Source organism: Eleginops maclovinus, chromosome 4 (genome assembly GCF_036324505.1).
Source record: "Eleginops maclovinus isolate JMC-PN-2008 ecotype Puerto Natales chromosome 4, JC_Emac_rtc_rv5, whole genome shotgun sequence".
NCBI lineage: Eukaryota > Metazoa > Chordata > Actinopteri > Perciformes > Eleginopidae > Eleginops > Eleginops maclovinus.
This window is the reverse complement of record NC_086352.1, coordinates 23,574,796-23,601,509: the sequence shown is the minus strand read 5'-3', so window position 1 is coordinate 23,601,509 and position 26,714 is coordinate 23,574,796. Positions and strand designations below refer to the sequence as shown.

The 26,714-nt window shown below is 40.6% G+C and overlaps 1 protein-coding gene across 1 annotated transcript; it reads right to left on the bottom strand.

Annotated features, from left to right (window-relative positions):
• Positions 1 to 1,196: 1,196 nt before the first annotated feature.
• On the bottom strand, positions 1,197 to 25,191 carry LOC134862973 (mothers against decapentaplegic homolog 3). Its single transcript, XM_063881159.1, has 8 exons — positions 24,419 to 25,191; positions 10,042 to 10,235; positions 9,573 to 9,707; positions 8,839 to 8,964; positions 6,156 to 6,368; positions 5,911 to 6,048; positions 5,375 to 5,519; positions 1,197 to 3,827 (listed from the first exon to the last, which is right to left on the bottom strand). Exons 1-8 carry the CDS (start codon positions 24,619 to 24,621, stop codon positions 3,704 to 3,706), a joined length of 1,278 nt encoding a protein of 425 aa, XP_063737229.1. The 5' UTR covers positions 24,622 to 25,191; the 3' UTR covers positions 1,197 to 3,703.
• Between the last annotated feature and the right edge of the window lie 1,523 nt (positions 25,192 to 26,714).

The window sequence follows — 26,714 nt, the reverse complement described above, 5'->3', positions numbered from 1 at the left end:
ATCCACTGTCAATGTTATTGAGGGTTCAAAATCATGCTTTTCTGTGTTAATTTGGTGTATTAACCTGAAACTACTTTATAATAAACCTCTTGGAGTACACTACAAAACAGCATGACTTTGTAATTAGTAGTATTTCTGGTATAAATCTTAGAAAGTGCCTAAGTTGATATTTTTAAGTATTCATAAGCTGCCTAATATAGGAAATTACTAAGTCAAACTGCTTGATTGTGTATTAAAACAATAGGTTATTTTTATTTTGATGGCTTTGTATGTTAAAAACCTTAAGAAAATAACCTAAGCATTGTGATAATGCTTTGAGAAAGAAATGTATTTTATACAGTTTTGGGAGCAGCTCCATATTTGATTCATGCACATAAACACATTTACAGTCTCTATCCCTGCCTGCCTGCTTGTTTAATTATTAAGTGTTTGTGCTGTCTGAAAGGAAGCTCAGGAAAGGCTCTGAGAATGTGTTGGAGAAGTGCTGCAAAGCTAAATGTGCAGAAGCTGCTGCTTCATCTTTTGATGCCATCACACAGTAGAATAGCATATAGAACAATGTATAGAGCATCACCTGCAACTATGTTTACCGTTTCAAATTAATCCAGACATTACAAAGAGTAGACCTGCAGAATTAAACATACTTGGTTTTGGTCCTGCCCTCCTCTTTCACTTCAACAATGGATTTCCTCATGAACACAAACTATTTGTCACCACAGTGCCGTCGTTTCTGAAGTGCCTGCACTGCTTTACCTTAAGGGCATCTGAACAAAGCCTGCTTTCATATAGAGGGCCATGTCGTGCCTGTGTGACAGCAGAAAGGGATATGGTTGGCATTAGCGTGTTACGCAGCAATAAGTAAAGGGCCAAGAGTGTCTGCTTCATTACTGTTTCTGTCTGCTTCTGAGGACAGCGCCAATTTATCCACCACAGACTAGGAAATCCCCAAACTCCAGAACAAAAGAGACAGATGCGTCTAAAACCGGAAGTGTCTGTAGAGAGGCGGGTATGTTTCATGTACACAACGCTTGACAATCTATTAAATCAATCAAGTGCCCTTTTCAAATGAGGAATTGTTCAGTCTTTGACCAATTATAGTCAACAAACTGAATCTGAGTACGATGATAAGATTAACAGGTACTGAGGTGTGGTTTGAAGATTTGTTTTACCCAGTTTCAGTCTCCTTTTTACTCGGCCCCGGTATCACCACAAGATATATATTTTATTTATAGACCAGCAATAATACACAGAAATATAAAGCATCACATCCACTTTTTATATGCAAAGAAATATAAAGGGTATATTTTTTATATAAAACATCTAATACCAATTTAGAGCACAAACATAAATCACAACTAATAATACAAATTACAGTGAACAATTTAAACAAGGTGGGAAAAGCCCAAGCACTATAACTTGAGTTTATATAAATGACAAATTTGCTTTCAGAATAACCACATTATTACATTGACTATGGGGTAGGTCGGAATAATGAGTATGCATTTATATAAAAATAAAAACATGGACCACTGAATTGAAAAATATTTGTATGGTAAAGATTGTCGCAAATTATCTCACCATAAAGATTTAAATATATGTTCCTCCAAATATCATTAATAACCTCCCAATTGCAGTTTCTGTCAAAATTAGATTTTTTTCTTTCTTTTTTCCATTGGGTTAAAGAGCCATTTAGGGTAACAAATGCTGCGTTCAAGGACCCTAGAAGCTCTATGAGGAGCTGTCTTGTCTCAGATTGGTAGATGCTACTTTCTCTGAAACCTTCCCACATTATAGTTTTAGGGTTTAAAAGTCATCATCATTTAAAAGAAATCAAAAGTCTTTTGGCTTTTTCAGTAATATCGTATGGCTTGGCTGTACTATCGAGTCCCTACAAATGTTAAAGACTAGCACCACTGGGCTAACATTAACATCAAATGCTGGGTTAATGTAAATAAGTACTGTAATAGGATTGAAAATATTGTCCGTGTTCACCCACTGTGTCTTTGTTCAGTGTTATAGAACCAGAAGGAAATCAATCCACTTCCACCACAGTGGGCGGCTGAAAGGAAACGTGACCAAAGCTAAGACTCTGCTTTTCTATCAGCAAAAAGCTTTTCTCAACATTTTCTTAGGTTTTCTTTAGCCTCTTTCAATCCATTAACATTATAAAGGTTAACGGTGGCAATATATCACATGTATGAACTACATGTACATAGACCTAAAACCAAAAAGATAGGGACATCAGATTTTGAGAAGCTACTGTTATTTACATGCCTCTGCCCGTCTCAATATTTCCGTTTGTAAAGAGCTGTGCTTTGTCCTGAAACTGCCTCGTCTTCACATGTAGAAAAATACAGCATCCCCAGATCTGTTATGCAAAAACACATTCTTTTTTTCCCCCTCCTACAAAAATAATTGGTAGCAAAATAGACTTTAACGTCTGAAGAGTCACGAATCTATCCTTTTCACTGGTTTCTGTACATAATTCAGCGGTTTGTTTTGTTCACGGTCCTGAGTGTGCAAAAAGTCAATATCACTGATGGCAAAAATAAGACCAATGTTATGGACTGCTGAGAGAGAAAATTAAAAAAGCAAAAGGCATCTTCCTGCTCCCTTTACACAGCCCTCTGCACAGCACACACAAGTATTCCATCTACACTTTGTGTACAATGTATAATTTAACGAAGAGTTTACAGAACAGTATAGTATGTGAGATGTTTTCAAGTTCTGTGTGAGTCATCAACACAAGGCTGCAACATTATTTTGCAAATTGGCAAAGCTTCCTGAAATTAATGCAGTATATATTTCATATAATCTTCTGACAAAAACCAAGACAGCTGTAAACTACAACTGTCATTAAATGTAGTTTGCCAACATCACTTTACTAGCATATTGACATTTAGTTCAGTGCACCATCCTCCTGATTACATTTGATGAGTTCCACTGTCTTTTTAAGTACTCATATATGGGTTTGGGCTTTGTTCTGGCAACTAGAATCTGTTGAGAGACACTGTGTTGTATGCCTTGTCAGGCTGCATATGACAGTATGAAAACGTTAACAAATGCGGGTTACTAGGCTTGCAGTATATTCCTTCACACAGTTTAACAAATGACGGTTGAACATTGCCGTTATATTATTAATTTTCAATCTATCTTACTGGGTCACATTTGTAAATGTCTTCATAACCTATCAAATGCCCAAATGCAGAAACAAAGTCAAGTGAAACGCATAACACAGGATGCTTTACAAAAGTAATGCTTAAAAAAAATATTTTTTTATATCCACTTTTCACTATAACATCTGTACAAAATCAAATGTAAAAATCATGAAAATTTGAATTTAAACAAAAGAGTAAAGAAATAAGAATCTCTTGAAATGAAAAACAAAATTAACTCCTCCCTTTGCTACAGCCTTTCTGGCATTAATCATTTCCATTATAATAATTCTGGACACAATGTGGAGATCATACTAACCTGGTTCTGCTTTAATGCACTTGTCCCCTTTCGCCACAAACAACATGAATATAAAAAGTGCTACTGACAGCGGGTGGGGAGGAAGGACTGAGTTACAAATTGAGGATTGGCTGAATGGGGGGGAAGGTGGGGGGGCTCATCGTCTTTCTGTAGTTGTGTAGCAGCTCTTGCCTGCATGAGTCTGTGTGTTTTCAGTCACTGACAGGAAGTGGGAGGATGAAGGGTTTCCCTAAGAGACGCTAGAGCAGCGGATGCTGGGGGAACCCATTTGAGTGAGCACCTTGTCGAGCCACTGCAGGGGGCCGTTCAGGTGCAGCTCGATCCAGCAGGGGGTGCTGGTCACCGTCTGTCGCCTGCGAGACACAGAGGAACGCAGAGAAATGTGTTGAGTACAGGGAAAGTTGTTAAGAGGGAATGTTTTGGAGTAAACTTATAGTAGGAGGTTTTGTTTCATACACATTTGTTACCTTTGTTTATACACCTCTGAAAAACTTAAGGATGTACAAAGTGATGATAAGATTTATTTTGTTCTTCATTATTTTAAAAGATAAACCTTAGAAGAGGCAAAATAAACAAAACCTTTCAACTTCTTCACCTCCATATCCTTTGGTGCTTCCCTGATTCCCCACAGCCTTCATACAAAAACACTCACTGCTTTTAACACAGACGACAGGAGAGGAGAGGCGAAAGTGTTCATAGTAATATAGTATATGAGTCTAAGTGGAGTTAAGTGACAGCTCTTATGCCTGAAGTGCCTGGGGAAATACCAGCATCAGCTGCACAAAACATTGCAGACAATGTAGTAAAAAAACAGCTTGTATGAGCTATAAAAAAAGAGGGATTATATTTCCATAAGGGTTCTGCTTTCAGTGTTCCTCTGCCAGTGAAATAATTCTTGCTATTTTTTCTGTCAAATTGTCTCAAACTGAATGTTTTATTTGGTTTAGAGTGATAAACCAAACCCCATGTTTTGAGGTGGCTTGAAAGAGGCAAGTGAATAAAATAACTAACACGATAATCTCTCAGTCAATGCCAAGAACAACAGCAGGCCAAATGTATCCTGTATGTTGTTATACATCTAATTTAGGCATTGGCAAGCCAGATGAACGGAGACACTTGCCAGCTGCGTGATTTCCCTCCGGTTTATGTGGTTTGTTTGATGAGTGCTGGCAATACAGCTTCTGTCTGAATTAATATAGTGCAGCAATTATAGTATTTTTTGGTTATGTTTTTTCTAGAACACTAAAAATGAACAGGTAAAAGGGACAAAAGAATATGAAAAAATCAACGGAGAGCCAATATGGAAGCAGACGGAGAGAGTGAGCTGTGGGTGGAGGCCCGGCTGGTCCAGTAACCTGAATCCAGTTTTTAAGTGTCTCCACATGTCAGCATTTAGTCTGGACAGGACTGGTAGGCAGTCGCTCTCAGCGCAAAGCTTTCCTTGGAGGGAACCTCCTGTGCCGAGCAGACTTTCAGCCAATCAGCATCTCCTTTTGTATTCAGTCTCCACTGTTCTTACTATCAGTGATTCAGACTGTATGGAAAACAGGGAGGGAAAGTCTGCCATTTCTTTTTGACGCAGCACATGTGTGTTTACTTAAAAATGGTCTGGGGCCCGTTTCTATTGATGAGGGCTCGGCGACGTCACGCAACGGATTCACCCGAGTGTGAGCAGATGCCTGAGAGCGGGGGCGGCTGGACTGTGGGATGTGATTCACAGACTGTTTGTTTCTATTGTCTGTGTTTACATAAGGGCGTGTAAGGACTTTGCATAACAGTGCTTCTGACAAGTTGGTTGAGGGTTTTATCATACGGTTAAGCTGTTCAGCTCTGAATTACCGTTAAGAAAATGAGAAAGTGGTTGTCATTGAACCAAAACTGATGTGTGGCAGCAGCTCACCTGTACTCGGCTCCCCAGCCCTTAACGAAGCTCATGCGGATGGTGCACATCCTGGTGAGCTGGTACACAGCCTCAAAGCCCTGGTTGACTGACTGGGCCAGCAGGGCCGCAAACTCCTGGTTGTTGAAAATCTTCAGGTTACATCCTGTAGAGAAAAAAAAACACATAAACAAAAGTGAAGCCACACCAACTGGTCACATAGATAATACTGAGGGGAGAGGGTTGGCTTAAACTCATTATACATAGCATTTTGCAGGGGCGAGGGGAGCGGGATGTCATACTGCATCGTTGGTAATGGATGGGTAATGCTCTGAATATAAATATCCTTCTAAAAAGGTTTTATTAAAACCTTTTTTTGACCCCCTTAATTTATTTAGCCAGCTGTGACATGAAGGAAACTCCCTGGATTAGAAAAATTAGCTGATTCAAAAACACATTACGATAATAGGCAGTTATATAATATAATATAATATAATACTGATATAGAAGTAGGCATCTCTAGACATGGGAAGAGTCTGTTTCAGCTCTACACTGACCTGGAGGGATCTTGCAGACGGTGGCAGGGTGCCAGCCATAGCGCTGGTTACAGTTGGGGCTCTGGACAAAGATGGCACTGTCACTGAGACACTCAGCAAACACTTCTCCTCCGATGTAATACAGCCGCACACCTCGGCCTTGAAGAAAACGAAAATGAAGATATGAGAAATTACGAATGCAGAGTGATGTATTGTTCATTATTATCATGAAAACAATCATGTGCAGAGCTGATGTAAACTCGTACCAATATGTCTGCGCGTTAACTCCACAGCTGCGTTGCGGTTGACGTTGGACAGCAGGCCCAGGCAGAACCGCTCTGAGTTGGAGGGGTCCGTGAAGCCGTCCACTGTCAATGAGGGCTGTGAGGCGTGGAAGGTCTCTCCTACTCGCTGGTTCAGCTCGTAGTAGGAAATCGAGCACCAGAAGGCCGGCTCGCAGTATGTGACTGGCTGAAGGTCTGACAAAGAGACGGAGAAAGATATAGTTTGCTGTCATAAACAGATGGAACTGAGAACAACAATGTAGATATCAGGGAGGCTGTGCATCAACTGGAATATACAGTGGGGCAAACAAGTATTTAGTCAGCCACCAATTGTGCAAGTTCTCCCATTTAAAAAGATGAGAGAGGCCTGTAATTTTTATCATAGGTATACCTCAACTATGAGAGACAGAATGAGAAAAGAAAATCCAGAAAATCACATTGTAGGATTTTTAATGAATTATTGGTAAATGATTGTGGAAAATAAGTATTTGGTCAATAACAAAAGTTCATCTCAATACTTTGTTATATACCCTTTGTTGGCAATGACAGAGGTCAAACGTTTTCTGTAAGTCTTCACAAGGTTTCCACACACTGTTGCTGGTATTTTGGCCCATTCCTCCATGCAGATCTCCTCTAAAGCAGTGATGTTTTGGGGCTGTCGCTGGGCAACACGGACTTTCAACTCCCTCCAAAGATTTTCTATGGGGTTGAGATCTGGAGACTGGCTAGGCCACTCCAGGACCTTGAAATGCTTCTTACGAAGCCACTCCTTCGTTGCCCTGGCGGTGTGTTTGGGATCATTGTCATGCTGAAAGACCCAGCCACGCTTCATCTTCAGTGCCCTTGCTGATGGAAGGAGGTTTTCACTCAAAATCTCACGATACATGGCCCCATTCATTCTTTCCTTTACACGGATCAGTCGTCCTGGTCCCTTTGCAGAAAAACAGCCCCAAAGCATGATGTTTCCACCCCCATGCTTCACAGTAGGTATGGTGTTCTTTGGATGCAACTCTGCATTCTTTCTCCTCCAAACACGACGAGTTGAGTTTTTACCAAAAAGTTCTATTTTGGTTTCATCTGACCATATGACATTCTCCCAATCCTCTTCTGGATCATCCAAATGCCCTCTAGCAAACTTCAGACGGGCCTGGACATGTACTGGCTTAAGCAGGGGGACACGTCTGGAACTGCAGGATTTAAGTCCCTGGCGGCGTAATGTGTTACTGATGGTAGCCTCTGTTACTTTGGTCCCAGCTCTCTGCAGGTCATTCACTAGGTCCCCCCGTGTGGTTCTGGGATTTTTGCTCACCGTTCTTGTGATCATTTTGACCCCACGGGGTGAGATCTTGCGTGGAGCCCCAGATCGAGGGAGATTAGCAGAGGTCTTGTATGTCGTCCATTTTCTAATAATTGCTCCCACAGTTGATTTCTTCACACCAAGCTGCTTACCTATTGCAGATTCAGTTTTCCCGGCCTGGTGCAGGTCTACAATTGTGTCTCTGGTCTCCTTCGACAGCTCTTTGGTCTTGACCATAGTGGAGTTTGGAGTATGACTGTTTGAGGTTGTGGACAGGTGTCTTTTATACTGATAACGAGTTCAAAAAGGTGCCATTAATACAGGTAACGAGTGGAGGACAGAGGAGCCTCTTAAAGAAGAAGTTACAGGTCTGTGAGAGCCAGAAATCTTGCTTGTTTGTAGGTGACCAAATACTTATTTTACCGAGGAATTTACCAATTAATTCTTTAAAAATCCTACAATGTGATTTCCTGGATTTTTTTTCTCATTCTGTCTCTCATAGTTGAGGTATACGTATGATAAAAATTACAGGCCTCTCTCATCTTTTTAAATGGGAGAACTTGCACAATTGGTGGCTGACTAAATACTTTTTTGCCCCACTGTACATATCAATGCAAAGTTTGAAAATAATACATAGGAGACAGGATTCAACGGTAACGGGATAAGAAGTATAAATCAGAGAAATAATGGCTGAAAACAGAATAGAGGGGGGTAATTAAAAAGAAGAGCAACTGAAGAAAGGAAGAGGCAAACGTGGGTTGAAAAGGGGCTGAGGTGGATGTAGAGGGGGGAGAAACCCAACCAAAGAAAACATTTGGGCTGAGCTTGCATCACGAAATGTCAAATCCATACGCTGCTTCCCAGAAGCTTTTACCAGACCAAATGTGGAAACTTTACCCTCACTGGTTGGATGTGGAGCCAAAATGGTCAAATTACAGGCCTATCCAAGATCATTTTCAGTAACTTCAACTGGTTCTGGTAATTTGCTATTTTCCCCTCAACATGGCCACTCTCTAACAACCTCAACATTTTGTCCTTGGCTTTGAAGTCCAGATCAGAGCTGGAGGACGCTGCCAAATGAAACTGGTGTGATTTTGTTATTTAACCAGTGGCTTTCCAGACAGGCCCCCACTGGAGTTTTTCCGTACTGATATAATAAACAACGGATATTGTCATTGAAGTCAGTGAGGGCTGAATGGTGTCTTGGTCTGTTCAGCAGCGAAGACAAAGGCTTCTTTCATCCCCTGGTTTCCTCTTACAAAAAAACTGCGTCAGATCAAAGAGTATTCCTACTGGGGATATACACTATTCAAAAATGTGTCTGTACGTGAAGGCAGGCAGACAGAAAAGTACACAAACACAATATACCTAAGTTGCTGTGTGTGGGTGATACGGGGTTAGGTGACAGATTCGGGGAGCTTGTGTCCATGCTGTGGGTCATCTGGTGATCGCTGGTCTCCCCATCCTCACTGAGGTAACCTGGAGGTGGCGTTTCTGAAACAAGCAAAAACACACACAAACGCAACAACTTGAGTTCAAGTTCCTTAAAATATACATTTTGCATATGTCTGCTGCATACGTATAGTAGCTGGCATAGCGAAACACTATAGAAGAAGACAAAAACGGAGAAGAATAAACACTATAAATCTTCAAATGACGACACAACATTCAATTAACACTGAATAATATGCAATTTAAATTCTTTGTATAAAACTGATTGGGAGGTGGGAGTATGTTAAATATAAATTGTTGACCCGTTTAGATCGGATGCTAACGTGTTATCACTGTGTCAGACAGAAGGGCGTGAAGGCACTAAGAACCATAACCAATCCTACGTCAGTTACTTTCCTCAGTGACAATGCAGGATTGTCTGATCTGTAAACAAAAGATCAGATTTACTGAAGGATGGACCTCAAACATCTGAAGTACTTCTGGTCCACAAGATCAAATCTTCTATATTTGAGTGGTAAGTGATGAAGTGTTGCCACTACAGTTTGACTCTAGGATATATTGGATAATCAGACTTTGTGTAAAAGATTTGTATCTAGGTTTCGATGTGAAAGGAGTATCTGAGTGTGACCCATGTTAGGGAGCATTGGTACCTGGTATGTAGTTGCTCTGGGGCTCAATGCCTGCTGGGAAGTTGGTGTTTTCTGGGATTGAATGGCTGTAATCATCCAAAGGAGGAAACTCACTGGGGATCTCTGTGTGTCTGGGTACCAACACGGGTGGGAGCACTGTATGATGGACACAAACACAAACCATCACGCAACAAGTAGTTCTTAGGAAAAGCAATAGTGATGGGTTTCATGTCTGGGTAATATAAATAAACATTTAAAGCAACACAATTAAAATAAATAAAACACTAAAATAGAGCACATTTAGGTGCAATGAATAACAGGGGGAATATTTGATAAACCCTCTAGAAATAAACCAAGTCTATTAAAGTTTGATTTGGAAAAGGCACCCACAGCAAAATGAAATAAATCTGGACATACTGTCAAACTTCATCCTTAAAATACTTGGAAAACTCTATGATGAAATCATAAGAAAAGGCGCTCCAGCTCGTACCAGGCGTCTCCACTCTCTGGTAATGGTATGGGTTGACACACACTTCGTCCTTCTTGGTGTGGAAGGCGTACTCGCACAGCTCCACCGCCCGCAGCTCATGGTGGGACTGCAGGTCGGGCCAGCGCCACAGGCGGCAGTAGATGACATGAGGCAAACCTTTCCTGTGGGAAACCTGCAGGCGGCCATCCAGAGACCTGCAGACGGGAGGAGAGGAAGAAGCAGAGATGTTCGTCAATAACCTTTAACCTTTGGTTTGAAATACTGACTATCTGTATCGGGATATATTTATCAAAGATTTTGCCAAGACACATCTATATAATAAATTACCTTTCCTCGTATTCCTATCTTTTCTTTCACTTACAGACAATTCTTTCCTCCAAATCATACTTAGCACCAAGTGTGGTTTACTATTGTTTTTGTCAGGGCTCTGACTCGACCTCCTGCTGATGAGGATCCCAGCTGTGTGTGGGCCGGTTATGGATGTGATATCTTAGAATAAACATCCGCCTTTGAGATTTCAGAATGAATAACAGGAGTTTCATTGTGTTGTTTAACATCTGCACTCATCAGGTATACAATACTCTTATCAGCATGATGGTTAAGGCTTCCAGATAGTAATGAGCGGTTGTATGATGCTACAGATTCTCATAATGCGTGTGCAGCCTTTAATCTCTGAGCACATTGACCCAAAAACACACTTCTCCTCTTACGTAAGAGGCCATGACCACATATGTCCCTTTATCTATCTGTCTCTCTCACCCACCCACTCAGACAGACTCAGAGTAGGGTCAAAGACGTTAGCTAAAGCCCTTTAGAAGGACAAACGTCAGTCCACAAATAAAAAACAAGCTGTGCACTGTTTAACTACTGAACTCTCAGCCCCATCTGGGTCAGCCATTGTACATCCTGCAAGCAGAGAATAGTGTTTGAATGTTTCATGGCAAAAGCTTTTATTCAATGCCGCTGTACTTTAAAATGGACTGGGCAGAGTGTGTGTTTGGGGGAGGTGTCTTGAATTTGTAAAGGGTGTCTGAGTACGTTATGTGCACACAAGCATACAGGAACACACACTTAAAGAGGCAAACTATCACCAGAGGCTACAAAAACAGCCTGAAAGTGAGAGGTGTGTATGGTAAGATTCCCCATACTATGAGGAGGGGGGAGAGTCCCTTTATATACAGTATATTTAATGATTGAAAAGCTGTTATTAAGTTGCCATAATTGTTTAATATTTTTAAAGCCATTTCTTTGGTTTTAGCGGTCCAGTAGCCACGATTACAGAAGTGAAAGTTGGCAACAGAACTGTCCAACCAGGAAATGCTATAATTTTTTATCAATAAAACAGCAATGTTATTCTTCAGAAAAGTCACAATGAAAACCTGACTTGCTGTCCTACTCATTTTATAATCAGTTTAGTTAAGAATGTATTTTTTTTTTTTAGCTTTTGCTTAGTAAAACATTAATTTTGAGAGTGAGCTAAATCAGCATCATGCAGGACATCACAGCTGACGCATAAAAAAAGAGGGAATTGAGTGACAGTATAATATTCACAATAACACAAATCTGTTATTTCATGGCTAGGAGCTTAATAATATTGGCTCAGGATAACTCAGACAGATTTCGGATGCAATAAACACTAGTGCTGATCAAGTCAACTTTTTAAAGTTGAATTATACCTAACAGAGTTTGATGTCTTTCAGTAACGGTACCTCTTTTGAATTGCCGTTCTCCTGTGTTTAGCATGATTTATTGGTTCCATTTCCGTTTACCACAAAATATATCTTTTTTGTTTTAGTTTGTGAATGATTTGACCTTTATAAGTCACCTCAATAGTCACCTAATGTAGTATGTCGTCAGTCTTTTATTAAAACTACTTGCTAGTTGATTTACAACGTTGTTTTAAAATGATTGGACCAAACGAACGAAAGACAAAGACAGTTGATCAGCTGAATCACAGCTACATGACAAAATACACTACAAAATGTGTGTCATGGTACACGCTGTAAGAGGCAAGCACAATGATCACTAAGAAGTTCGCAACACTCGCCAAATCAACTCAGATATTAACTTAATAACAGCACAAACATTGCAATCCAAAATGTATTTATAACAATGAAACAGAACAGGAAACCAGTGGTATTGTTGCCTCATACCATTACTCATAATTAGAAACTTCAATGGTGTCTTTTGATTAAATGGTATACAATCTCTAGTCTTCACAGACCATCAGAATCAAGCTGATATTCAGGTACGTTTAAGTGATGCGAACACAAAGATAATAAAAACAAGTATTAAAAATTGTGTTTTTTGATAAAATTGTTTATGTATAGAAAAGCAAAAGAGGAATAGTCAATGTGCTGTTCACACAAAGACATGTCTAAACACACAATATTGTCTCCTCAATCTGAATAATCACCTTCACTAAAACCACTCCTGCACCCCCATCAAGCCTCAGCATGATGTGTGGAGGAGGAGACAGCAGCACAGTCTAAACAGGCAACCAGTTCCCACAAAACACTTAGGAATGATTTGGAGCACAGAGTGCTTCAGCTGTACAGCAGGGGGGAGGACTATGACCCCAAATCCACAGCTGGGTGTTTATGGGTGGTTATCTGAAGACTTCCAAGAATCCAGGCGGGAAGTTTTTAAACCTCTAAATCAATAATGTATCGTTTCAGGCCGACGTCAGCATGTTGTGCCAGATAAATGTGTGTCAATATTAAATGCAGCAGTCTGCTGTTCTGTAAAGCAAATTAATATTTTCACTTTCAAATCATTCTGCTGATTATTATCTACATTTAGTCAGAAACTGTCAAGAGCTCCCACCAGTTTCCAAGAGTCTAATCATTTCATTACTTAATAATAATTGTTAAACAGCTAATTCTCTGTCAGCAGCATACATTAATGTAATAATCTAATTGCTATTATTTAAAGTTGTCACAACCAAAGAAATATTATTTTTAAACAAATTTAAAAGGAAGATCCTACAACAAAAAATATGCAAACCACCCTCCAAATTTCAGACGTGCATTGATTTTTATTTCCATCTGCAGGGAGATGACAAGGCTATTTAAAATGTGCAAGTGACATCTTAAGGTCATCTTGATGCCCTTCTGATTCAGAACAAGAGCCAAAGCGTCCACGCTTCTCTGTCAAGAGGCAGTCAGAGGGAAATTGATGTTCAAAAAGGGAAAGGGACAAATTGGTATAGATTTTTTTTGCCACAGGGGAAATTGTGTCAACATCATTGTGTTTCATGACCCGAAGCTGAGGCTGAACCTGAACTTTACACCAAACCAGCTCCATTTCTCTGAATGGTGTGGAGCGTAATCGGTCACGCGCGCGCACACACACACACACACACGTATGTGCAGAAATAACCTAAAATAACTGTAGGGGATTAACATTATGTAAGTAATCTTATGTCTGAAGCGGAAATAGACAAACTTTACATATTGTGTGTGTGTGTGTGTGTGTGTGTGTGTATATTTGACTGAGAGCAATGTTTCCTTAAATGGATTATCTGATGCATACTGATAATGGTGACATATAAATAAATGCAACTTTATAGGAATACATTTCAATATAAATGAGGGGGTTTGTGAAGAGAGTGCAAACAAAAGTGAAAGAGGGAGAAGGGAAGACAAATTTTCATCTAGTTAAGTTATATTGTCGAGTACTGAAGTAAGAAAGGAAGGGCCGGCTGCATGTTGAAGGGTGTGTGTGTGTGTGTGTGTGTGTGTGTGTGTGTGTGTGTGTGTGTGTGTGTGTGTGTTTGTGTGCCTGACTCATAAAGCAGACCTAGACAGAGCAGATTGAGCTTCACTGAGCTTGAGAGGGAGGGGGCAAAACAAACACTCAGAGGCATGCCCAGTTACGCTCAGAGACACAAACATATACGCTGTGTGTGTCCAGCCTGGCCATGGTGGGAGCAGCTCTGGACACGGACATGGACACGACACACGACACGACACACACACACACACACACACACACACACACACACACACACACACACACACACACACACACACACACACACACACACACACACACACACACACACACACACACACACACACACACACACACACACACACACACACACACACACACACACACACACACACACACACTAACCCAGCTAACACTGAGGGATCTGAATGCCTTTGAAAGTCCACTTCATATTTAAACTTTAAAAAATATTAATTCCACAAAGGGGCAATTTGTCGTACAGCAAAGTTAGCATCAATATAATATAGAAACAACTAAAACATGGATCAACCTAGACAAAAACAAGAAGCCAAATGATCATGATGTATCAATGTCCCTATGAGTTGCACAGCCTGCAGTTACCGAATGATCCTCACATCCTCACCCCCTGATCCTCTGCTGCAACTGTTCCTGTTGGTGCTTGGGTTAATGCCAAACAAATAAAATAACTCTATCTTGGTTGATTCTAATATTTAGTTGTCTTCCAAAAAAAAAAGGTGAATACAAAAATGAAAATAAACAATGTTGGATACTTGAAATGCCTGCAAGTGCATGCAAACATCCGGAGCTCTAGTCACAATCTGTCCTGAGAGCTCTGAGGGGGGGGGGGGGGGGGGGGGGGGGTTGGACAGGGGGGGGGGGGTGATGGATAAAGAAAAGGAGGGTGCTGCTGGACAATAGGACTGGCAGGCTGTCTCAGCAGCTCAGGGCAGCTCAGAGTGTCTGTGACCGGGGCACTAAACCTCCCCCCTTCAATCTCCACCGTCTGTCCCACTGTCCCACTATCCTGACCGCCCTGCCTCCGTCCCTCCACTGAGTGAGGGTGGGAGTGTGTGTGTTGGGGGGGTGCAGTGCTGAACTGGCCTTTGTGCCTTTCATAAAGTCTGTGGCCTGTCTGTCGAGCCATGACCAACAGGAGCTGCGGACAAATGACATTTCACAGACAGCCGTCGTGTTCCAGTAACAACCTGTGAAGACACAAATCATTCACCAACTCTGGACAAGTGGCTGCAATAAAGATTAAGTTATGAAACCCAATTTCATCTTCCTTAAAACTGCTAAATCTTCTACTGCAGATATGCCCCAGCTTGATATATTAATGAATGCGCTTCAAAACCACTTCAGACCTGTTCTGGACTGTCATATCCATCCCTTGTTGTGCCGTGCTTCAAAGAATCTGCAACCGGAGGATTAATCACATTACATAATCTTAAAACTAAAAGTTGTTACAGTATCAGTTTTCCCTCTCTTTCTCTCCCACTTAAATTTGAGTTGTCCCTGAAATGCTTTTTGGAAACTTCTGGGCAGATTGTGTTTACCACTCACATGTCCAAATATGATCATTATGAAACTGTGGAGGAACTTTTGGGGCCAGTCCAATGAGTCTGAGCTAATGTGACATTCTGAAGTCACAGAGTACTACGCTAATGCCGTTTAACATGTAATATTACACTGAAGAGCTTTCATGTTGTGGACAAAAACAAGACTTTAAGAGATACAACTTTCCCCTTTCTTGTCCTTGATAGTGAAGGACAGTTGGAAGTTAGTATTGGTCAGTATTGTCATTTATTTCATTTTCTCAAATATGATTTCAAAACATTTCTTATCGAGACTTTTTGGTTTACACAAATATTGTATCATTATGTGGCAGCAGGGATTAAGTGATCACACAAAAAGAATGCTAAAAAATCCTGGCTCGTGAGTACATGAACTTACACAGAGGAACGTATTACACACACACACACACACACACACACACACACACACACCTCCCTCTCTTTCTGGAAAAGCCATCAGCCTTCTCCTTTTCCTACAAAAGCAGGAGGGGGGTGTGAACAAATGAGAACCAGGAATAGAGTATGAGAGAAAAGCAAGTCTGACCGTAACCCACAGGTGATATCATAGTGCCGGAGCGATCGGGGACCAGCGAGGGATTTGAAATAAGAAACCAGCAGACAGACGACAGGAGAGGCTAAACGACAAAAAAACGTTCTCAAAACCCGTGGGGACGGTAAAGGACTGGGAACCATTAGTTCTACTGCTAACAGTCAATGAGCTGAGCAGCCCCTCTCGCTTGCATCAAAATGACGAATGGCTGAAAATATTCCAGATTCAAGTCATTAATAAACTTTTCTCCATAGTCTGCTTCAGTTGTTTCCCTACAGTAGGGCAGAGTGGAGGCAGCTCTACTAGTCCTGTGAGAATTACAGTGTTTTCATTATCTTAAACACACACACACACACCTCCACCTGGATACAATATCCCACAATGAGAGGTTTTGACAATTGACTAAAAAGTCCAACTTAGAATGTTTGAGTGTTAAATTATAAACAGTTACTACTGTGACGCATCAGAACTACTACATGGGACTATTATAAAACAGTTATTGATATTATCATTAAAAAAGATCATTAATGTTTCTTCTATGTAGCCTCATTAAAAACATTTCAGTTACTTTTTCCAACAAATGTAAATATATACAGTCTATGGTGTTAATCCCTTACTCAGTCCCAGAGCCTAATTCATTGGTTGTTTATGGATTGAATATTTTTTGAGCTCACGGTTGGAAAATATAGGCTATTTAAGCTATGTGAGCTTGGATGTAGAAATAAAAGTATTTATTGTCCAAAGTACAAACATTAAGTCAAAATGAGAAAAAAAGTGTACAACAGAGAATACTAAGAAGTAAAAATCTGACATCTTGGACAAGTCTTCTGACATTGGTAATCCCTCTATTTTTATTACTGCTCATCCATTAAGCAGGGAGTCTATCCCAACGTGCACTGGGAAACATACGGATTCAGGTTTCTGGACTGTTGGAGGAAACCAGAGCACCCAGGGTTCCCAGCAGACCCGATATAATAAGACATAGTTAAATATCAATGATGCTTCACAACATATAAGTTGGCATGTTGGATGAATACTTAAGGATTAACATTTAGATAAAAGAAGCCATTTAAATAGTCAATCCAGATTTTGGTACAGAGCCTCTATTGTTACTAAATCTGATGTAAAGAGGCAGGGAAGCAAATATCTAGACAAACGTTCCAGGTTCTCCTCTTTGCCTTAAAAGTTTCTCTCATGTTAAGCGCTAATTTAATTATGACTGTTTTCAGACTCCCTCATACAATAAATGATCAGCAGATGATTTTTGTCGACCAGAGTCCCACAAAGATTCTTGTCGATGGCCCGTTTACCTGTTTGCTTGCACGTGTGGCATTAAACTAATCCCACCTTTCCTTCTGAACCACTCTTACTCTACTTCTAATAGTTGTTTTCTTGTATGTATCGAGCTGGACTCCACTACCCTGAAGCAGTCGTGGTGGTGGTGGTGTTAGTGGCTAGTGGAGCACAAAGACCGGCTTGTTGTCTGTGTGAGCGTGTGACTGTGTGTTTCCGTGCTGTGCACGTGCACTCCCCCGCAGATAGTAAGACGGCCAAGTCGAAGCAGAGCTGTCTCCCTAACCTCCTCCACCCCGGGAGCGAGCCGAAAACCAAACAGCAGCCGACGCCCTCTTAAAGGCCCCGGCAGGCAGAGAGCATTCCTCTGAGCTGACTAACCACACACACACACACACACACACACACACACACACACACACACACACACACACACACACACACACACACACACACACACACACACACACACACACACACACACACACACACACACACACACACACACACACACACACACACACACACACACACACACACACACACACACACACACACACACACACACACACACACACACACACAGATGATATGGAATCCATTTGATAAGAGTAAGTGGCCTGAATGCAGCAGTCCTCATAATTGAATTACATGATGACTGAGTTATAGGTCAGTGTGGTTAATTTTCAACTATTTGAATGAGTTTCATATTTTATCTTCTGCTTTTTTTTTTAAATACAGCTGTAATTCATTAAAACATCAGATCCGTTTTTAAAATGTCATAGTATCACAATATTATGACACCATTCTTTATCAAACACTTAACAAGCAGTAGCAGCCAGGTGAAGCACTGAGCTCCGAGACATTAGAGCTATTACGTTAAAACTCTTTAGTTTCAAGACAGTAGACAGCATTACACAGCTCCTTTAGTTTTCAAAAGCGCACACGCACACGCACACACACACACACTCAGTGGAGCAGTATCCACTTTCTATTAAGCAAATCAAACAATCACAGGAACCCTAAACCCAACCTCTGAGGGCAACTTACAACCCTCATCAGACAGCCAACCACACACACACACACACACACACAGACAGACAACACACACAAACTCTGTGTGACCCGCTCCGTGTCCCTTTCCAACAATGCTGTCTCGGATGACTCAGGTGTGACAATTGACAAGCATGCTACCTCAGCGAGTAAGTAAGTGAGTGTGTGTGTGTGTGTGTGTGTGTGTGTGTGTGTGTGTGTGTGTGTGTGTGTGTGTGTGTGTGTGTGTGTGTGTGTGTTGGCCTTCTTGTGTTAAAAAGAGATTATGATCACACTGCAGTATGATGAAGATAAAGGGGAGAGAAAAACAGCAAGGCAGCAAGGGGGGAATCGGCAAAGAAATAAAATACTGAGAATCAATCTTTTAAATCCTTTGGACAAACCATAACATTTTCATGAGATCCTATCGCTTGAGGAAATTGTCATATCAAAGTGTTCAAATGTCTCTAAACCAAAACCAATCATACTACCCTCTTTGACCACAACAACGAACAACAGCATGCTTTAAATATGATGACGAACAACTGATTTACAGGGCAATAACGTCAATATAAAAAGCAAAAAAGCAAGCTATGCTAATGACAGGGTACAGGATGTATGTGTGGCATTCAAACAGCTGTACACCCGATATCTTCCCATTCAGGAGCTGCAGTCTGTGTGTATTTAATGGAGTTGATCATCCAAACACTTGCAGACACACTTTTGATGCTGAACGGCTGTCTAGCTGGAAAACAAACCAGTTTCTCTTTTTGCCTGCCAACCACAGTAACCAGTCTTCCTCTGATAAGCTTGAGAATCCAACCGACGGCCTCTTGCCAAATATTTTGTCTCTTTCTCTTCCTCCACCTAAACCCTCGGCTTTCTGGTGTCCCTTTCTCTTAAAAATTGTTATCCTCTTACATTTTCTTCGTTTCTATCGCTTTAACTTCTTTCATCCTGTGTTCTACTGTCTGTAATTTGTGTGTGATTAAATCAAGATCTCCCCCTATGATAACAGGCCCTCCCCTGCAGCAACAGACACAACACTGGGAATCCCCAGCTCCATTTCTTTCCACTGTACTTACCTTTATGACTTACCCTCTCTAATTCTGCCCATCTCAGCATTCTAAAGCAGTATACACTATAGCATGGATCTGTCTGAAAAATGTAACTTGTATGTTGGTAAGAGATTATACAGCTCCAGAAAAAATTAAGAGACCACTCCAAATGTTTCTTTAACCTTTATCTCTACATTCCAGTGTCTGTTGAATTCCAAAACCGAAAAATTTAGCAGTTGTAGTTTATAGAATACAATAAAAAAATAATAATAATAATTGAACTCAAAGACATACCTATAAATAATAAAAGAAGAGAAAATGATAAAGCTGAAGTTGTCTTTTAATTTTTTCCGCAGCTGTATGTTATAGTTTTGGTGAGAGTGAGAATAACCAGTTATTTACTTTAACACCTGTCTTTGAGGCAAATTGTGAAAAACTGGCAGCATTTTAATTTGATTTACAACCATTTGATTAATGAAATAAGTAAACAAAACTATCTTGATTTGAAATGGTAACCACATGTTTCCTATTGTTAAGGATAACCACAAGAGTACTCTGGGATTGGCATCTATTGGTTCTGACTTGTGATAAATGGTGCCGTTCTGGATCACAGACACACCTCTACCTGATTTTGTAGCACCGGCTTGATCACACATTTTAACCAAAGTGTCTGCAAAACCCCACTTAACAAGAGACTCAGTTGTGGACACAGGTCTCTTCCTGTGAATGCGATGTTTATGTGTGTAAAGAGTCATGTTTCCTCTGTGCTCCTCTTTCCCTTTTGCAGTCACTCTCATTCTGAGTCAATATTATGTGTAGTTCTTGTTTTAACCCATCTTTTCTTTCTGTGCCTGGGATTCCTTCACTCCCTGCCTCCTGCCCTGACATGCAGCGGTGTGAATCAGACTGCAGTCTGGCTGCCAGGAGGGGATGTCTGTGGACAAGACGAAAGCACACCCCAGCACTGGCCAAAACCCAAACTAAGCTAAGGTAGGTAGCCGTTAAGGAATCCACTCCCCCAGGCTCTGTGGAGAGACATAACACACACATACACGCAACACACACTTTGAACAATTTATCGGAATATCCCACCAGTTTTTTCCCACTGAAGAATATCATTTGCTGCTCTGCAAGTCCTGTGTAAACTTAAACCACTTTTAGACATAGAGGCTGTAACATTGATGTGTTCATCTTTCTGTTATTAACTGTAAACCCTCCACACAGTCACACCAAACTGCCTGTTTAAACATGACAGACAGATAAACTACACCATGTGTGTGTAATACTACCCAATAGAAATGTCAATATCACACTCAGTTCCATCTATTGTATCAAACATAGTATTGCATATGTTGGTTGTATAAGTCTGAAACCTACTTGATTTAAATCTGATTTTATTCCCAAAAAATAATGAACACTTGTTGGTACTAGCTTTTTTAGAGTCATTGTTTTCTGTTATTTGTTTTAAGTCATTTATGATGTATTTAGAAGAAAACTGTTACAAGTGAAAGGCTTATTCTTCACAGTATGCAACCAAAACGTAAAAACATGAAAATGTCCATGTGTAACTGAAAACAGTGCATGTGAAAAGGTGTTTTAAGTCTGCTTTAGTCTGGAAAAATGCTTTGTTAGAGTCAACATTCTGCTGATGACATGAATATATTGGCAGTATATAATGACAATGGCCAGCAGGACATTTTCAATATATTGCCCTTACCCTAGTAAGTATTAGTTGTTACTTAATGTAAGTTATGGCAAGCTGAAGCTGCATATCTACTGTTTTCTGACATACCAGGTCAGCAATAAAAATAGCAAAAAGTGACATTGTTTATCTGAACCAGTTGCAATGACAAATAGTCCATTTAAAACTGGCCAAAGTTTCCCTTTAAAGTTACAGGACCTTCATCATCAAGGTAAAGATAATGTAACCATTTTTACCAGCAGTAAAAGAAACTAGCGATGACTGTTGTTAGAAAATAGAATACAAGTAAGTAGCCTCTTGTGTCAAAGTCTGGTGTTTTTTGACCCATCAAACCAATGTGAGCTATTCCCTTTAACCCTGACTTTGTGGCTATTTTTAATAATTCGCTAAAGAGGCGGAAAGAAGTCACAGCTCCTGGTAAATAGGAGGGCTTGTAATTTAAGAACAAGGTTGTTATAGGTCAGCTAGTATAGCCACCTGAGTTACAATTTACCAACCTACAGTAACTAAAATAGACCTGTCTTCTGTTTATAAATACACTAGTGTCTCTTTGAACACACAGAGAGAGAGAGTACATTGTTAGTCATCCTTTCACATTCAAGCACTCGTGCAGGCGACCTCGAGTCACATCCAACCCTACCATTGGAAACTGCTTTATTCCTGGCTTGACGCATTTTACACACCAATGTTTGTGACTAACCCAAGTTCATAGGAAGAGAGGATCTTAAAAAGGAGAAAGAGGGGGGAAAGGGGGGAGGGAGAGGAGGTCAACACCACAATGCCACAATTGCTTGTTGGTGAGTGACTAAGATTTGAATTTGTGCAGCAGCCCCAGAATTCACTTGTGAGGGTAAAGTTGAAACAGCTCATTGTGAAAACCTCAGTGACCTAAAAGGCAAATAAAGCAGGAGCCCTGCCCAAGTGATAGGCAAAGCACGATTTACTGTGAAAGCCCTTTGTTTACAACTTCAAATAGACATTTAAATCGAAGGGACTGTGACTAACTTTTTCATGGGACGCAGATGTTATCTCCAGTGTAAACAGATTGGAACATGCAGACATTGCCCACGCTAACCTCCCACACCCAGAAATAACTTACACACTAAGTTGTGACACCATGGCTTCTAACCAGAGACTGTCATGATGTTTTAAAAATGTCATCTAGCAGAATAAAGACTTAAAAACTGACATCTGTTAAACCTTTCTATTTGACTACTTGGCAAGGTAGGTTTAACAGACTTAACTTTGGACCAAACCCATAAACATCCTTAACTTTGTTTGACATAACTGGGAAACATTAGCTAGCCTTTAGATTTCAAAATCAGCTTCTGGTATTTGGAACTCTAGGATATCTGATATCTGAAACCGCTGTGATGAGTGATTCACCTGTTTTCCTTATTTCCAACACCCATAATTCTACTTTTAAATTCCCCTGACAGATACTTGATCTACTAATCTACCACCTGATGCAACAATTAAATCAACCTATACACAGCGGACTTCTTCCCTCGGCACTCAGCATCACGGCAAACTGTCATCAAGAGGGGTAGCGATGAGCCCCATCAGGGAGTACATGTGTCAGAGGGATAGGAGCTGACCTCCTCACGGACAGGCCTGAACAGGAAGGCAGCTGCTGTCAGCGAGCCACTGCGCAGGGGAATTAATAGAAACAGCAGCTCTCCGGGGACACTGTTAGCCCGCACTGACAACCAGATCTGATCTGGGGTCATCTTAATACACTCCCCTTCTTCCCCTCTGCATTAGTGGTGGCGAATATGAAACCTGGATCATGACAAACATTATTTAACTTTCCGGGTAGGCTTAACTCTGAAAGCTGGTCCAGGCCCGTGCAAGCTGTGATATGCACACTTGTGGCAATAAAGAATGTGGGAGTGCCCGGTGCATGGGGTTCAATTTTCATCTGACACACAGTATGCTATTAAGTCTGAATTGCCCACACATGCAAGTGAGACTTTCTTGAGCGGAAGCAATAGTTTGATGCCTTTATTTGTTACTTAGGACCTATAACTTGATAAATTGGAAGAGACTTAAGAATAGCTGTGAACATACACTCTGTTGCCTCTTTATGGGTATCACCTGACTGGGATTAATGCAAACTAATATGATAAGACTAAAACAAATCCTACTTTCATGTCACTCATAATGCTCAGTTTTGTTAAAATTGATAAAGGGAGGTGTTAAATCATCATAATTCTTATTTTGGAGGGTTTCTATTGTTGGGTTGTTGAATTCTGTGGCACTATAGTGGAGGTCTGTTCTTTTATTTAATCTTCAAGGACACATTTTATTACTGATTCACCTGTTAATTATTCCCCTGTGTGTGCCGTTTACACACACAGTCCAAAGAGTTGTATTCAAGTGTTCTAGACAAAAACACAACATATTTAAGTCACAATCATATAAGGCAAAGCAAAACCTCACATCATGTGAAAAGCTTGGACCTGTGAATATTTAATTAATATGTGCTTGTATAGAAGAGACTTCAACAATGCAGCAATATGGTGGAAAACATTTTCTAGGTGTTTTATTAACTGGTAGGTCAGTATCTAATTCATGCTGCCCTTTTATATCTACACAGTCCATTCATGCTGTATCTAGGGAGTGTGTACTACTAACGTTTAGGATCTGAGAAAAGTAACAATCAGACTTTTGGAAGACATGGTTTGTGTTTACAAAGCAGCTCTTGCTTATAGCTTCCTTTCACTATGGGAAGAGAGACTGCTTATAACTGAGCTTAATGCTTAATAGCGAAAAGCAGTAGCGTGATGTTGAATGTCACGGTGCATTTTGGGTTGAAATATTGTTTCGATAGACACAGAGGAGACACAGCTGCACTGACTCGCCCACGCACTCTAACAAACCCACAGCGCTAGAAAGTGTCCCATATTAAGGCCAAGTTATATAACCTGGACTCCATTGGCGCTTCTGCATCGCATGTGCGTTGCTTGCTAGTAAGTGTACACATTATCTCCTTATTTACACTCATGACTCCAGTTAAACTTCAATTTCATCAGAACTTATCTGCACAAAACGCGTCTCTTGAGGTTAATACATGTGATTGCACGGTAGCTATGTGATAGATTTGCTAGCTTTCTCTATGGGCCACCGATAGCTCGTTAAGCATTGCATTAGCCATAATGGTACGGTATTATAAAAACATTTGCAGGAGTTTTTAATATTGACGCAAGACAGGAAGGGGAACTCGTCAGTCAAGTGAGGATGCCATGCATGTGTACGTTAAGGTGAGCATGATATAGCTAAAAATATATATGATATGAATAATATGTGTGAGCTCTGTTTTCTGAAACTAAGCTGTTATTAAACGTCCAAGTATCCAACTCAGCAAACTTCACTTAGATGATGAGTTCACGGTCCCCATCACTCGGCTTACCTCGGTATAGTGATGCATTTTGTGTTGATATTCTGGGTAGTGATTGCTTTCTCCAGCTCGTCTAGCTGTCCCGTTTTCTTGAGCTTCTTCACTAGACTTTTCACCGCCTTTTCACACCATTTCTCCTCCTGTCCGTTTTGCTCTCCCTTCTTCCAGCCCAAAAGTCTTTTAACAATGGGGGGAGTGAAAGGCAAAATTGACATCTTGAGTTCAGTTTAAGTCCTTCCAGTGTCGAGAAGTCCCAGTGGGTCAAGAAAAAAACACGGAAACTGTTCTGCAAAACGGCCCAACACAGTGAAGGTGAACACGTTATTTAGCCAAAAGTCAAATTGTTGTTGTTTATTAAGCGAAACACCGACGCATCCCGGAGTGAAACCCTCCAGTTTTAGCGCACTCCGTCTGGCAGGAGCTCAGCGGTGAACTGTGCACGGGTAGTCTCTCGCGCTGTGGATCTAGTGCTACTCCGCCACGAAAAACAGTCCCTTCTGCACGTCTCCAATTTAAATGTTTTCTATATACACCCAACACGAGTTACTCCTCAACTACGTATTTATCTTCAACCAGGATAAAGCACCGAAAAGAAAGCTTTTTATCAGTTTATTTGGTCTTTGCTGCCTTAACCTCCGATCACCAAAGTTTTGGTGAGTTCATCCGCGGTGCTGGGTCTCCCGTCTAAAGTCTGCATCAAATGCAAATGCAGTCTGAGCTGCTGCTGAGACTCACCATTCAATCTTCAGACTGCACAGCAGACCTCCGAGAGGCCAGGCTGAGCAGCTGGCCAAATGTGCTGCGCTGATATTGCACAACCCCTTTCTTTTCTCTGCAATTGCTTGCTGATGAAAGTTGCATGGGGATGTTCCTAAATGAGCTGTCACAACCAAACACATGCACATGTTATGCATATGTTGATGCAGATATGCAACACCCAGAAAAACAGTAACTTGCATGTGACTGCAATTACAAAGTTTTGCTTTAAGGTTTAAGTAGAGATGGGCTCTACTTAAACTACATTCCCACAGACAAAAGCTGTGTTTCTTTTTGGTGAATCCTCTTAAAAACTCCCAAAATGAAATCCTGCATCTGTTTCAGTTTATTTGTATAACATCATACATAGTTGTAGTCCAAAAAGGGCCCCAGTGTTCTTACCTCCTTATTTCCCTCCACAGGGTAATAACAATACAAAAATGTTTACTTTAAGAGGAAAACCCTATCTTTTCTTCCATTTTATTTTTTAAACCCACACACTCCTCTTAACTATCCAACATAGCTGCTGTAAGGTGGAAGGTGATAAAGTCATGCACACGCTAAGTCACCAACTTGCCTCTGCTTGTTTTAGAGATATGAAGACAGGATGCCTACTCAACAAGGTGGCAGTTTGGTTTGCAGTGTGGCCCAGCCCCTTAAAACACAACTATAGTCTGACATATGCACATACTTACACATATGCGTACACCCCTAATTCACACACCCACACCCACACAGTGCCAAGGAGTCAAGAGTGCCAGATGTACAATAGAGTGTGTAACACAGCTGAGCTCACCAAAGAGAGTGATAGTCGAACAGTTTAGGGTGTGAGGCTGCCTTTGTTCTTCAAGCTTCAAAAGAAACATTTTACTGTGTTCAAAAGCAGTTTCTAAACTTGGGTGCCTTTATTTTGAAAGAGTTGAAAAGTTGTAAATGCTATGCACAAAGAAGCTGGAGCACTTGCTGGGTTTCTTTTGACAAATTCCAATATTCAAAGTGTAAAACACAAAAGGCTTTAGAGCCAGCCAAGGCAAAAGCAGAATAACTTAGGGTTTTAAAAAGCTGGACTTTAAAATATACATTAAAATGTAAAATAACTAATTATTTTACTGCTGAACTAAACGTGTGATTATAAATAAAATGTAGGAGGGAAACGTAGACTTTTCCATCACATAAGAGAGCCAAACCTTTAATCAGTTCCTCCATTGACATTTCACATTCATCCAAGAATAGTAGCATCACCATGTGGTTACCATTTTGGTTTGTGTGTATAGGCTACAGGAGCATCGACCAGCAGCTCTGTTCACAGTGTGTCGTTTGTGCTAAAAATACAGCTGACTTTGGCTTAGCAGGACAGACCCCCTTCCCTTTATCTATTTTGGTTACACAGCAATGTATATTTTTATACCAGCTAAAGGCATGTCAAGGTTCTTCCTTCATGCTTGAATCCAAAAGAAGTCTGATAACAGATTCAAACTGCACAATAATGTATTGAAATAAAAATTCATATATAACTTGATAAATCTTCCTTAAAAAATAAAATAAATATGTC

What these genes read in the sequence shown, in the direction of transcription:
- LOC134862973 (XM_063881159.1), bottom strand. Translation starts at nt 24,621, where the DNA reads ATGTCAATTTTGCCTTTCACTCCCCCCATTGTTAAAAGACTTTTGGGC. An exon ending in CCAGAGCAACTACATACCAG is followed by an intron (nt 8,965 to 9,572) that starts GTACCAATGCTC and finishes TGCTTGTTTCAG; the next exon opens with AAACGCCACCTCCAGGTTAC. An exon ending in GGCTGGGGAGCCGAGTACAG is followed by an intron (nt 3,828 to 5,374) that starts GTGAGCTGCTGC and finishes TGTGTCTCGCAG; the next exon opens with GCGACAGACGGTGACCAGCA.